The sequence below is a fragment of the Bison bison genome, unplaced genomic scaffold (genome assembly GCF_000754665.1).
Source record: "Bison bison bison isolate TAMUID 2011002044 unplaced genomic scaffold, Bison_UMD1.0 scf7180017864160, whole genome shotgun sequence".
Taxonomy (NCBI): Eukaryota; Metazoa; Chordata; class Mammalia; order Artiodactyla; family Bovidae; genus Bison; species Bison bison.
Window position 1 is genome coordinate 8777658 of NW_011494732.1, and position 13848 is coordinate 8791505.

General features: G+C 45.3%; 1 protein-coding gene across 2 annotated transcripts in view; it reads left to right on the forward strand.

Annotated features, from left to right (window-relative positions):
* The first annotated feature begins 211 nt into the window (after positions 1–211).
* The window catches only part of CIT (citron rho-interacting serine/threonine kinase), a 176061-nt gene continuing 162424 nt past the window's right edge, over positions 212–13848 (forward strand). For both annotated transcript variants that reach the window (XM_010841399.1, XM_010841398.1), the window contains exons 1-3: positions 212–262; positions 3419–3521; positions 9528–9669. In XM_010841399.1, coding sequence (XP_010839701.1) covers positions 3426–3521; positions 9528–9669 — 238 coding nt within the window. In that variant the 5' untranslated portion in view covers positions 212–262; positions 3419–3425. The remainder of the gene's footprint in view (positions 263–3418; positions 3522–9527; positions 9670–13848) is intronic.

Sequence of the window (13848 nt, forward strand, 5' to 3'; positions counted from 1 at the left end):
CCTTCTGCTTAACCGCCAATTTCAAACTTCCAAGACCTGCCCTGCCGGCGGAAGAAACAATTTCATTGGCCCTCTCTTTCACTTCCCTGGTCCCTTTAAGGACATGGGCAGGACCTGGTTGAGATAGAACTGTCCATCATACGGGCGGGAACATTGATTGGTCTAGACGTGGCTGGCCTCACCCACGCCGTTCCCAGTGTTCAAACGCTGACGCGGGAGGTACTGGGCAGGGCGGTGCGCAGACAGCGAGGTACGCTGAGCGGTGAGTCTGGTCTCCCCAAGCCCAGTTCTCCCTCTCCCCACTTTGCAGACCAAGGGAAGGGCCTCCTCCACCACACCAACCCCGGCTTTGCCTCTCGCAGCAGGGAGGGCGGCGGTCCCGCCCTGAGGGTTGCGGGGGGTCGGGAAGGTCTTCCCAGGCTGGCGGTGCAAGGGCATATCCCCGTCTGAGCCGAAGTGTTGGCTGGGGAGTGCTGCGGCTAGAGGAATTTCCTTTCTCCAGCTGGGTGGGGTCCTGTGTTTCTTCTGCCCTGCCTCCTGTCGGCATTGCTAGTCGGGGCCGGCAGCGCCTTAGAATCTGTGTGACCTTAACTTACTTTGGTGTCTTCATACTCTTCGCCCCAGCCCGCCACCGCCTACTTTCTGCCTCTTTCACTCTGTTCCAGCCCTACGTGGTTTCCCAGCTACTGTTAGAGAAGCCCAGGTCTTGCCTCAGAACCTTAGCTCTGGCTGTTCCCTCTGACCCCAGGATACTTTTCTTTACCCAAATATCAACAAGGCTTGCTGCTACTCCCTTCAGATTTTGGCTCAAATGTTACCTGTTCAGTGAAGTGGTGTTGGAGAAGACTCTTGAGAGAGTCCCTTGGACTGCAAGGAGATGAAACTACTCAATCCTCAAATCAATCCTGAACATTCATTGGAAGGACTGAAGCTGAAGCTCCAATACTTTGGCCACCTCATGCGAAGAACTGACTCCTTAGAAAAGATTTTGATGCCGGGAAAGATTGAAGGCAGGAGGAGAAGGGGACGACAGAGGATGATATGGTTAGATGGCATCACCAACTCGATGGACGTGAATTTGAACAAGCTCCCTGAGTTGGTGATGGACAGGGAAGCCTGGTGGGCTGCAGTCCATGGGGTCGCACAGAGTCGGACACGACTAAACTGAACAGTGAAGTTACTCTGACTACACTGTTATACACACACTGCTGCTGCTGCTGCTAAGTCGCTTCAGTCGTGTCCGACTCTGTGCGACCCCATAGATGGCAGCCCACCAGGCTCCCCCGTCCCTGGGATTCTCCAGGCAAGAATACTGGAGTGGGTTGCCATTTCCTTTTCCACTGCATGAAAGAGAAAAGTGAAAGTGACGTCGCTCAGTTGTGTCCGACTCTTAGCGACCCCATGGACTGCAGCCTACCAGGCTCCTCTGCCCATTGGATTTTCCTGGCAAGAGTACTGGAGTAGGGTGCCATTGCCTTCTCTGTATACTACACACCACCATGCCCCAATTCCTCCATTTGTTTTTTTTTTTCCCCTCCATTTGTTTTTTATTATTTTTTTTGAACCCCATAGCTTCCAACATATCTGTATTATGTAATTTACTTATTTTCAATCATTTGTTCAATAACTGTTTATTAGCATTTATGTCCCAGGCTATGTATGTCCCCATTATATTAGAATAAAAGTCCCTGCCCTGGTGGAGCTTATATTCTAAGGGGGGTTGTTGTTGTTCAGTGATTAAGTCATGTCTGACTCTTTGTGACCGCATGGACTGCAGCTTGCCAAGCTTCCCTGTCCTTCATTTTCTCCCATAGTTTGCTCAAACTCATGTCCATTGAGTCAGTGATGCCATCCAACCATCTCATCCTCTGTTGCCCCTTCTGCTCCTGCCCTCAGTTTTTCCCAGCATCAGGGTCTTTTCCAGTGAGTCAGCTCTTTGCATCAGGTGGCCAAAGTAATGGTGCTTCAGCATCAGTCCTTCAAATGAATATTTAGGGTTTATTTTTTTTAGGATTGACTGGTTTGATTTCCTTGCTGTCCAAAGCACTAAGAGTCTTCTCCATCACCACAATTTAAATGCATCAATTCTTGGGTGCTCAGCCTTCTTTATGGTCCAGCTCTCACATCTGTACATGACTATTGGAAAAACCGTGAAGTGAAGTCGCTAAGTCGTGTCCGACTCTTTGTGACCCCATGGACTGTAGCAGACCAGACTCCTCTGTCCATGGGATTTTCCAGGCAAGAGTACTGGAGTGGGTTTCCTTCTCCAGGGGATCTTCCTGACCCAGGGATCGAACCTGGGTCTCCCGCATTGTAGGCAGATGCTTTACCGTCTGATCCACCAGGGAAGTCATTGGAAAAACCATAGCTTTGACTATACGGTTCTTTGTTGGCAAAGTGATCTCTCTCCTTTTTAATATGCTGTCTAGATTTGTCATATAGCTTTTCTTCCTAGGAGCAGTTCAGTTCAGTCTCTCAGTCACGTCTGATTCTTTGTGACCCCATCCATGAATTGCAGCACGCCAGGCCTCCCTGTCCATCACCACCTCCCGGAGTTTACTCAAACTCATGTCCATCGAGTTGGTGATGCCATACAACCATCTCATCCTCTGTCGTCCTCTTCTTCTCCCGCCTTCAATCTTTCCCAGCATCAGGGTCTTTTCCAGTGAGTCAGTTCTTCGCATCAATTGGCCAAAGTATTAAGAGTTTCAGCTTTAGCATCATTCCTTCCAAAGAAATCCCAGGGCTGATCTCCTTCAGAATGGACTGGTTGGATCTCCTTGCAGTCCAAGGGACTCTCAAGAGTCTTCTCCAACACCACAGTTCAAAAGCATCAATTCTTCAGCGCTCAGCCTTCTTCACAGGCCAACTCTCACATCCATACATGACCACTGGAAAAACCATAGCCTTGACTAGATGGACCTTTGTTGGCAAAGTAATGTCTCTGCTTTTGAATATGCTGTCTAGGTTGGTCATAACTTTCCTTCCAAGGAGTAAGCGTCTTTTAATTTCATGGCTGTAATCACCATCTGCAGTAATTTTGGAGCCCAGAAAAATAAAGTCAGCCACTGTCTCCACTGTTTCCCCATCTATTTGCCATGAAGTGATGGGACCAGATGCCATGATCCTAGGAGCAAACATCTTTTAGTTTCATGGCTGCAGTCACTGTCTGCAGTTATAAAACAAATTTTAAGTGAGTGAGTATGTCAGGTCAGTGTTGCAGTGTTATTCCTGTTACATTGAATAAAAGTCTGATTTTTAATCTGTGTCACCAGACTGAGCTTCCCAAGACCCAGTGGTGGCTGATTTTTCACCTCCCTACCCCTGATATCTTGAGGGAAAGCTCAGGATCTCTCAAACTCTTCCCGCTCAAATCAGCAGAATACACTAACCTCCTCCTGTCTACTTTCATCACCAGTGGGGAGATGTTGAAGTTCAAGTATGGAGCACGGAATCTACTGGACGCTGGTACTGTTGAATCCATTGCCAGCCGGGCCTCCAGGCTGAATCTTTTCTTCCAGGTAACAGACTGGCTTGTCAACTTCGCTCACCTGTATGTGGTTCCTTGGAACCTCTTTGTGACTCAGAAGTTACAGGAATTTGTTAGAGGACTGAGGCGAATCTAGGAGAAACCTCCTTTGGTCTTTTATATATGCTGAAAGTTGTGGAAAGAGGAGCCATTGTGCCAGGAATGGGTAGCTGAACTTGCCCTGGAAGGGGGACCTTTTTGAGGATTTCACACATGTTACACTTTTGCACTAAAGTTTGCCCTTTTATTAAAGAAGGAAAAGTAAATGAACAAAGACGCTCTTTTGACTGGAATTTCTATGGGTGTAATCCTATAGAAATACAGAAATCTTTTTCATTCAAGGGATGTTTATGTTTTAAAAAAGTTTTGGTAAATACAAAACCTGTACAACCCACATTCCTCTCAAGATATAGACCATTTCCATCACCCCCAAAAGGATTAAAACTTAATGTTTGAGATTTTTTTCCCAAGTAGATTTCTAATTCTTTTGTTTGTTGTAGAAATCCTTGTTTAATAAGTCAGAGAGAAAATACAGACAGTGGTGAAGGTTTAGGTTTGAATCCTGGCCTCAGAATGTGTTAGCTGTGTTACCTTGGGTGAATCAGTTGCCTTCTCTAGATCCATTTTCCATTCTTTGTATTATAATAGAAGTTATAGCACCTAATTTACAAAGTTATGAGGATTAAATGAGATAATTCATGTACTTAGTTCTTGCCCATCTTTTGGTAAGCCCTTTATAAATGATAGCGATTATTAATGATGAGTGTAGAAATAGTATTAGCTACAGTGATAATAAATTTATGTTCACTTAGCAGTAACTACTAAATAAGGCATTTTGGTAGGATTATCTGTATAATGATAAACCTAAGGTGATTTACAATGTTATATTAGTTTCACTACTAATATGTTCTTGAGGACATTTTCCCAAAGATATTGGTATTGGGGAATGTTCAAACAGATCAGAATGTGGACAGAGTGAAAGCTTCGGTTGTTCTGTGGGTCACCATTTAAGTCATGAGGTATTTTTCTCTTATGAATGGTCTATTTTTAACCTCACCTGACTGGAGCGCTACCACTTTTTAACCCATTAATTGTTTTACTCCCAAACTTCCAACTTATGACAAAATTCTTATAATGTGCAGATATGGAGAGGGACATAGACTTGCTCAGAATCACGCAGCTTTTAAATGACAAAGCCATACCCCATTTTTGGTGTGGGTGTGTTACTGCTGGGCAACATTGCCAGTGTATATCAGAGTTTAGTAAGTGTATCTTGTATTTAAATGTCATTATACCAGCAAAGATTGTGTGTAAATCCCCAATTCATCCTTTTTTTTAAAACAAGTTCCACCCTGAGCCCTGAAAAGCTGTTATTTGCAAGCATAGCATAACCCTAGCACTTGCTTTAATATAAGCAGAATAAGGATACTGTTTTTGCCCCCCATCCAGCTGAAACCCCACTCCTTCTTGGGTGGGACTTGGACCTAGCCAAAACTCAGATTGGGACTTGAATCCATCATTCCTGAGTTAGGAGGGGACTTGAACGCACTGTTGTTGTTTTAGATTTAATTCAGCTGCACTGGGTCTTCTATTGCAGTGTGGGGGTCAAAGTCATTGTCTTTTAACTGAAACTGCTCACCTTGTGTCAGAACTTTCTGAAGCTCAGGTTCTTTTCAGCATGAAAATTGCAAAGAGTGAGTTTATTAGCAGAGGATGCTTGTGAGAGATACAAATAGTCTGGCAGGGGAGCACAGCACTGAGAACAAAGAGGGCTATATTTTTATAGTCAAAGAAAAAGTGGGGAGTGGAGTAGACCACCTTCCTTATTTTGGGGTAGAGTTCAAGGCTTAGGTCTTTAGTTCTCCTTTGACCCTGTGTGGCTAAAGAGGACTGTCAGGGCGCTATTTAAATCATATGTATGTTAACAGAAGAAAGGTCATTTAATATATACTAAAATATGGTAATTCATCTCAGGTTTTGATATTATGACCCCTTTCACCTAGTTTCTTTCCCTTTTCCCCTCTCTTCCTGTCCTGACTACCTGCAGAATGCTGTTCTTCAAGGATCATTAACTCCCTGACTTCATGTAACAAGATTCAGACCTGATATCTATTGTCTTGTGTTTAAACTATTGGCACCTGTGGCTTGAGTGTGCCTGGCAAATGGATGCATCTGGTCTTCCTTCAGGGTAGTGTAGATTGTTACTGAGGTCAAAGTGTCAGTCGCTCCTTTGTGTCCAACTCTTTGTGACTCATGGACTGTATGAAGCCTGCCAGGTTCCTCTGTCCATAGAATTCCCCTGGCAAGAATACTGGAGTGAGTAGCCATTCCCTTCTCCAGGGGGAGCTTCTCAACCCAGGGACTGAACCCAGGTCTCCCGCATTGCAGGCAGATTCTTTACCATCTGAGCCATCAGGGGAGATTGTTGCTAGGTTACTGGGTTCTTTTCTAGAGTGATCATTAGCTTATAGCAGTCTCCCAAATGCCCTTAAAATTCCCTCTTGTCTTTAATCCCCTCGTGGGATTTCTAAACTAACTGATTATCCCACTTTATCCCTATCCCAGTGTCCTTTTAATGAGGTTTGGATAGAGAGTAGTGGTTTTGTTTTCCATGTTGATAGGGTCTCAGTTTCTACTTGACAGTAAGTACTTCCCCAAGAGTTCCAGGTCAGTGGTTGGAAGGCTTTTAGATTTTTGAGCCAGCAAAATTTTACAAATTTGCTAGGCTGACTGAGGTTTGCCAACTTTGTATTTTGCTAAGTAAGGGATGTAAAAAAACACAAAAAAGAAAATGCTATTATCTTCTGGTCCTTTTATTTCATAAAGAGAGGATATTTTAAAAAAACACCAAGAGGGGAAGGATGTTGTTTCAGAATAAAGGACCATTTTACAATTTGGATACACTTAGCTTTGTAAAAGAGTCATCATGCAGTGTTCACTTTTTCTTACTTTATGACAGATGTGAAAATTTTGTTAAGACTCAGTACTGTATTTGGGAACTGCTGCTTAGTCTAAACTCATCAGAGGAGAAAAAAACTAGGAATCTTGTTTTCCCAGGAAGTGACAGAACTCTAAAGTGACAGATAGTGTGGTCTGACTCAGTGCTTCACAAACCTGGCTGAGGTCTGACTGTTTTGGGAGGAGGTGTTACTGAAATATATTCTTAGCTACAGACTGGTAAATTCTAATTCAGTAGGTTGGGGATGGTACCTGAGAATCTGGTTTTTGGTTTTTAGTTAAGTTCTCCAGGTGACTCAAAAGTAGTCGTGTTACTGAGCCCAAGCTTGTTCTGCTTGCCACAGGACAGGCCAATAAATCAGGATATGAGTTGTTGGAACAAGGAATAACTATTTTAATTGGAAAGCTAGCAGATGGAGAAGATGGCAGACTGGCATCTCAGAAAACCATCTTCCCTCAGTCGGAGTTCTGGCCCCGTTTATATACAAGAGGGGGAGGGGCCCACTGTGGCACTGACCAATGGCTGAGCAGGACCACCGAAAGTGGCTGGTTGACAGTTGCTCACTAACGGTTGCCTGCTTGGGGAAGGGCCCACTGTGGCACTGACCAGTGGTTGAGCAGGACCACCGAAAGTGGCTGGTTGACAGTTGCTCACTAACGGTTGCTTGCTTGGGGGAGGGGCCTACTGTGGCACTGACCAATGGCTGAGCAGGACCACTGAAAGTGGCTGGTTGACAGTTGCTCACTAACGGTTGCTTGCTTGGGGGAGGGGCCCACTGTGGCACTGACCAATGGTCAGCAAGACCACAACTGGTCGCTTGCTTGGGGGCAGGTCCACTGTGGTGCTGAGTAGGGCCCCTATAGCTTGTGCCTGCCTCTCAGCTATTGCACCCAGAGTAGGAAGGTGCCACACAACACAAGAAAGCGGCAGGGTCTGAGGAAGTCTGGGCTGCTCTAGTATCGTCCTCCGGCTCTCAGTAGAGCCTGGTTATCTGAGGCGGCAGACTCTGTGGCCTCAGCTGGCTTCACTGGTCAGTTTGTGACTGATGAGGTGGCTCAGGAGCAGGCATCCTGGGAGCGGAGCTCCCGTCTGCCACTTGGGCAGTGGGTTAGTGGTGGGCGTGGACCGACCTGGTGGGCTAGGTTCAGCTGCGTGCAGAGGTGTAGTGGGGTGACCCCTGCTTTAATGGTGTGTGCTGGCCAGTGCCAGGGAGCGGGCAGGAAAGGGCTCATCACGCTTCTGGTTCTGGCTGAGGAGGCTGCTATTGGGCTGTTACAGTCAGTTTGTTTCTGTCATCCAGGGCTGTGTAACAAAGCGCTCACAAAGTTTAAAGCAGCCATGATTTACTTTTTCTTACCATTCTGTTGGTTGCCTGCATGCAACTAGGGGATTCTTCTGCTGGGGTCACTCATGGGTTGTGTTGAGTTGAGAGCTTGGCTGGGACTGAAACATCTGGGTGCCAACTGCGGACTGGGGTGCCTCAGTTCGTCCAGTGACCTCTTCTCCAAAGTCTTTTGTTACTCACTCAGTCTAACCTGGGGCTTGTAATTTTTCTGTGAATAGTACATTGGCCCTAAGGTCTCCGCTGCAACTACTGAACTCTGCTATTCTATTTATAGCACAGAAACTCAGACAGTAAAGAATCTGCCTGCAATGCAGGAGACCTGAGTTCAATCCCTGGATTTGGAAGATCCCCTGGAGAAGCAAATGGCAACCCATTCCAGTATTCTTGCCTGGAGAATTCCATGGACAGACAGAGGAGCCTGGCAGGCTACAGTCCATAGGGTCACAAAGAGCTGCATGAGACTAAACAACTAACACACACACACACACAGCCATAGATGATGTGTAAATTAATAGGCATGGCTGTGTTCCAATAAAGCTTTATTTATAAAAACAGACAGTGGGTGAGATTTGACTGTCACGTGGTCTAGCCCAAGCTTCTTAACTTGGCAGCTGGCTTCCCCCAAAAAACAAAAGTAGAAGCTGCCAGACTTCTTAAGGGCTGCATCTTGAACTGGCACTGGGTCACTTGTGTTATGTTCTGTTGTTTCACATGAGTCATGGCGACAGCAGATTCATGGGAAGAGGAAATAGATTCTGACACTTGATGGATGCAGTGGCAAGTGCTTTTAGAGTTAGAATTGTTGGTGGCCAGCTTTGCAGAGAGAACTGCATATAGTCCATGGCACATGGGATTCATTCCTCTAGACCAGGGGTGTGAACTCATGTCTTGGGTGGCCAGAGAGTGAGTGTAAAGGAGTCAGATGGGCCAGATGGAAGAGCTGTGAGTCGAGTCTGCAGTGAAGTGCCGAACACATCCACTTTCTAGAGGGGCAGTGCTCCTCAGCTGCAGCTCAGCCTCCCCAGGCAGGAATGTGGTACGGTGTTGCCAGATCTGCCTGTGTATCATGAGAAGCCAGAAATCCCCTCCCCCGTCCCCTTTTCTTTTGGTGTGAAATCTCGTGATTTTTCAATATTGGCAGATAAATTATTTTAAATATAACAGGCCAAACAAAACATGTCTGTGGGCTAGATGCAGTCTGCCAGTTTGCAACTGTTGCCTGAGATCATGAATAAATTCAGCTTCAGTGCAGTCACTCCATTCACACGACCCTTTATGGTTTGAGTGAATTATAGAAACTGAAGTTATGTTAAACAAACCTGTAGGAACACAGGGAGGAAGCGGCATTCATTGTGTCCTCCTGAAGAGGCACGGAGATGTGACGGGACCAGCAGGGTCCAGAGTAAATGTCCCCATGAGCCTCAGACTACTAAGACAGAGGAACTGTTTCTTATTCATGGCGTGCTGGTGAAGTTTTTCTCCCCAGGTGCAGGAGGAAGAAGCCCACATACAAGTGATAACTTAATGACTGTCAATGGACGTCACTTTAAAGGATGAGGCCACCAAATTCCGCTGCTAGCGTGTGTCGTGAGCAGTTAGTTGAGTTGGTGGCTTGCAATTTACTCTGCGTGGATGTTATTGATCAAAGCTTTTCATTATTGACAGTGTCTCCATCTGCTGTTTGCTGTTTTTAGGGGAAACCACCCTCCATGACTCAACAGCAGATGTCTCTTCTTTCCCGAGAAGCGATATTAGATGCCCTCTTTGTTCTCTTTAAAGAATGCAGTCAGCCGGCTCTGATGAAGATTAAGCACGTGAGCAACTTTGTCCAAAAGTGTAAGTGTGGGGAGAACTTTTTCTTGAAAATTGTCCTGCTCAGTGAGAATTAGAAGGATACTGGAGGTGGGATGCGTTTGTGGTTGGAGGGAGTGGGTAGGAATTTCTGCTTTAGATGGACCCAACTTCAAGGTCAACTTCCACCTGCCGTTGCTAGGAGACCGGATGAATCAGGCCTCTTGATTGTGAGTGATAGAAACTCATCTCAAACTAGCTTAGGCCAAAAAGTGAATTAAAAAAAAAAATTATTGAGTATAGTTGATATACAATGTTGTGTTACTTTTACTGTACAATGATATGATTCAGTTATATATATATACACACACACACTTTTTCATATTCCTTTCCATTATGATTTACCATGGGATATTCAATATAGTTCCCCGTGCTATACAGTAGAACCGTGTTGTTTATCCCCAAAAGTAAATTTTTTTGGCTCATGAAACTGAGAGTCCAGGGATGGGTCAAATTTTAGGCATGGCTGGTTCCAAGGACTTAAATGTCTCTGGCTCCTTCATTGTATTCACTCAAGGCTGATTATTCATTAGGCATTGTGAACACAGTGCTTAGCATCTACAGTATTCACAATTATTGTAATTAGTTTAATTTTATTTTAAAATCATAAAAAATATGGGTATAATAATCTATAATGATTCTGGATTATATTCATCTTTATACCAATGTGGTCACAAAAATATATATATTTGTATAAATTTTTTTTTTTTTTAATGGAGCAAGGGGCTGATGAAGGCAAGTGCCTAGGGACTATGAAAGTCATAAACTGGCCCTGCCCTCACCCTGTTCTTGACTCTACCTGACTTGCACGTGGTGGGGAAGTTGGCTGCTTGCTGGTTCCTAGTTTTGTATTTTTTCACCTGCCTCCAGTGTTTCTTGACCAGTGGCGATTTCTCCTCCCCCAGGGACATGTGGCAGTATCTGGAGACAATTTTGGTTGTCTCAGCTGGCAGGGAGGGTGCTCTTGGTAGCTAATGAGTGGAGCCCAAAGATGCTGATAAACATCCTGCAATGCACAGGATGGCCCCCACCACACAGAATTATGTGGCCTCAAAGGCGTACAGTGCCAAGTCTGAAAGGCTTGTGAAAACCACGTCTCACACGACTTTCCAGTGTAACCAACCACCCTAAAATTTAGTGACTTAAAACAAGAATCATGATTCTGTGGGTCGACTAGGCTTCGATGAGAATTCTTCCATTCCATGTGACATGGGTCAGGATTGTGGGCATCTGGGCTGGAATGGATGACCCACCCATTGTCTGGCACATTACCTAGAAGGCTGGGCTCCCCCAGGACTCTGAGACTAGTAGGCCTGTCTCTCTCTCTGTGAAGTCTCAGAGCTTCTTGCTCTCCATATGGCTGTTCTGTGTGGTCTCTCCATGACGGGTCAGCCAACTACAGCCTGGGATGCCTGCTTTATAAACAGAGTTCTCCTGGAACGCAGCTTCACCTGTTCCCTATGGCTGCTGTCACATCACAAGGCGTTTGAGTAGGTGTGACCATATGGCCTACAACGCCCAAAATGTTTACTGTCTGACCCTTTGAGACAAAGCTACTGACCCATGGTCTACGCTGTCACTCTAGCAGAGATGTCTAGATGTCCTCCATGGCAACTCAAGGTTTCCAAATACAAAAGTGGAAGCTGCCAGGCCTTCTCAGGGCTTAGGTCTGGAAGGGACATAGAATCTCTTTGGCTGCATTCCATGGGTTGCAGTGAGGCAGTGGGGCCACCCAGATTTCTTGTGCCGGGGAACAACAAAGCACACGCATTGGGCACTGTCTTTGGCTGCTGGCTGCCCCACTGTACCCAACGTGTATCGTGTACTGTCTCTATTCATGCAATCTCAGGGAAGATTCTCATTGGCTCTGGTTTGGGTCACTTGCCCATCCCTTGACCAGTCACTGGGCCAGGGTGTGAAGTATTGTGATTGGCCTCATGTAGGTGCCCAGGGGTCCGGGGCACCATGATCACTGGGACCTCATGGAATGGGGGATGTGCTGTTACCTAAAGGACCTGGGAGTTTTGAATGGATGAAACCAATGTATGTCTAGTAAGTGACATCGGTATTTACATGTAACTTGTTTGTTCTCAGTGTCCTCATCTGAACGATGGGGGAAAAGGCATATCTGATACAGGGATTGAATGAGATAGTGCACAGTCCAGGCTTATGTTGCCTGGCACGTAGAGACACTCAGTAAATGTTGCCCAATAATGATAACCGTAAACCTCAATGTTTAACATATTGTGTACCTTTAACTTTAAAATGCACTTGGCATATTTGTTCATGATTCTATATTTGTTTGAATAAGCTCCCACCTTATTTTGTTGAGTATTTAAACTCTCAAATAGGGAGTAGGAGGGGAAGGAGAAGCTTGTGACAAGACTAATTTACTGAGCTTTCAACATGCACCTTCTTGAGATTGCCCTCCAGTTAGGATCATCCTTTAAAGCAGTGGATCTTCTAGACTCATTCAGTAATCAGGAGACTAGACTTGTGAAATGTAGATTTTTCTAATAGATTTCTCTTTCAGGAAACTGTTTCAGATTTTTAAAGAGGCTTCCTGGAGAGGATGGTTGAGAGATTATGATTGGAAAAGGGTGATTGCATTAGTATGTTTTTTTCCCCCCTCTTTGAGTTTCTGTTTTAGAATGTAAGCTTCATTTTTCTGTGGGAAGAAGGGTCCAACAGCTGTTACCACATAAGTTTCTTGAGGCTTGCCATAGAGATAGAAAATTTCTTCTGGGACTGTTGGAGGAAGTGAGACAGAATAATACAGCCCTGAAGCAGTGCCCCTAGTTTGGGCCAAGGGAGGGCAGGGAGCTGGCATTTGGGAATCAGGGAGGAATTCTTCGTTTCTTAATTGCTAAGCTAGCCTTTTTGCCTAAAACTGGGTCTGGTACACAGAAGGTGGGGTTGTACAGTGGTGAAGAATCCTCCTGCCAATGCAGGAGATGCAAGAGACATGGGTTTGATCCCTGAGTCAGGAAGACCCCCCTGGAGAAAGAAGTGGCAACCCACACCAATATTCTTGCCTGGAAGATTCCATGGACGGAGGACCCTGGCAGGCTACAGTCCGTGAAGTCGCAAAGTGTCAGACATGACCAAGTATGCATGGACACACACAGAAGGTGTTTAATAAATATTGGTTGACTGATTATTGCTGATAAACAGAATAAATAGCAAAATGTTAAGCAGTGTATCACATATTTTATGTAAAAAATAAACAAATGTGATGTTAAAACATACAGACAAAAAAAAGTGTTGATAATTGTTAAAGTTGGACTTTTCTTGGTGATTTGACAGTGGCTGAAATTTTACCCTCTTTCAGCTACATTCACTGCAGGCAAACTCTTCTGTATGTTCACAATCTTAGTACTTTGGGCAAAACACTACTTTTAAGTTCCTCCGCGCCGCCCTCCGCCCCCCACCATTGTAAGCATAGTACAAAGTTCCTTGTAGCAACATGGATGGACCTAGAGACTATCATACTAAGAGAAAGACGAATGTCATATGATATCACTTATATGTGGAATCCTAACAACTGATACAAGTGGACTTATTTACAAAACAAATGAGACTTACAGTCATAGAAAACAAACCTATAGTTACCAAAGTGTAAGGTGGGGAAGGAATAAATTAGGAGTTGGGATTAACATATACACACTGCTGCTGTTACTGCTGCTAAGTCGCTTCAGTCGTGTCTGACTCTGTGCGACCCCATAGACGGCAGCCCACCAGGCTCCCCCGTCCCTGGGATTCTCCAGGCAAGAACACTGGAGTGGGTCGCCATTTCCTTCTCCAATGCATGAAAGTGAAAAGTGAAAGTGAAGTCGCTCTGTCGTGTCCAACCCTCACGACCTCATGGACTGCAGCCTTCCAGGCTCCTCCGTCCATGGGATTTTCCAGGCAAGAGTACTGGAGTGGGTGCCACTGCCTTCTCCAGTGTACACGCTACTATACATAAAATAGGTGACTTCCCTGCGGGCTCAGATGGTAAAGCGTCTGTCTACAATACAGGAGACCCAGGTTCGATCCCTGGGTCGGGAAGATCCCCTGGAGAAGGAAATGGCAATCCACTCCAGTACTATTGCCTGGAAAATCCCATGGACAGAGGAGCCTGGTAGGCTACAATCCATGGGGTCGCAAAGAGTCAGATACCTG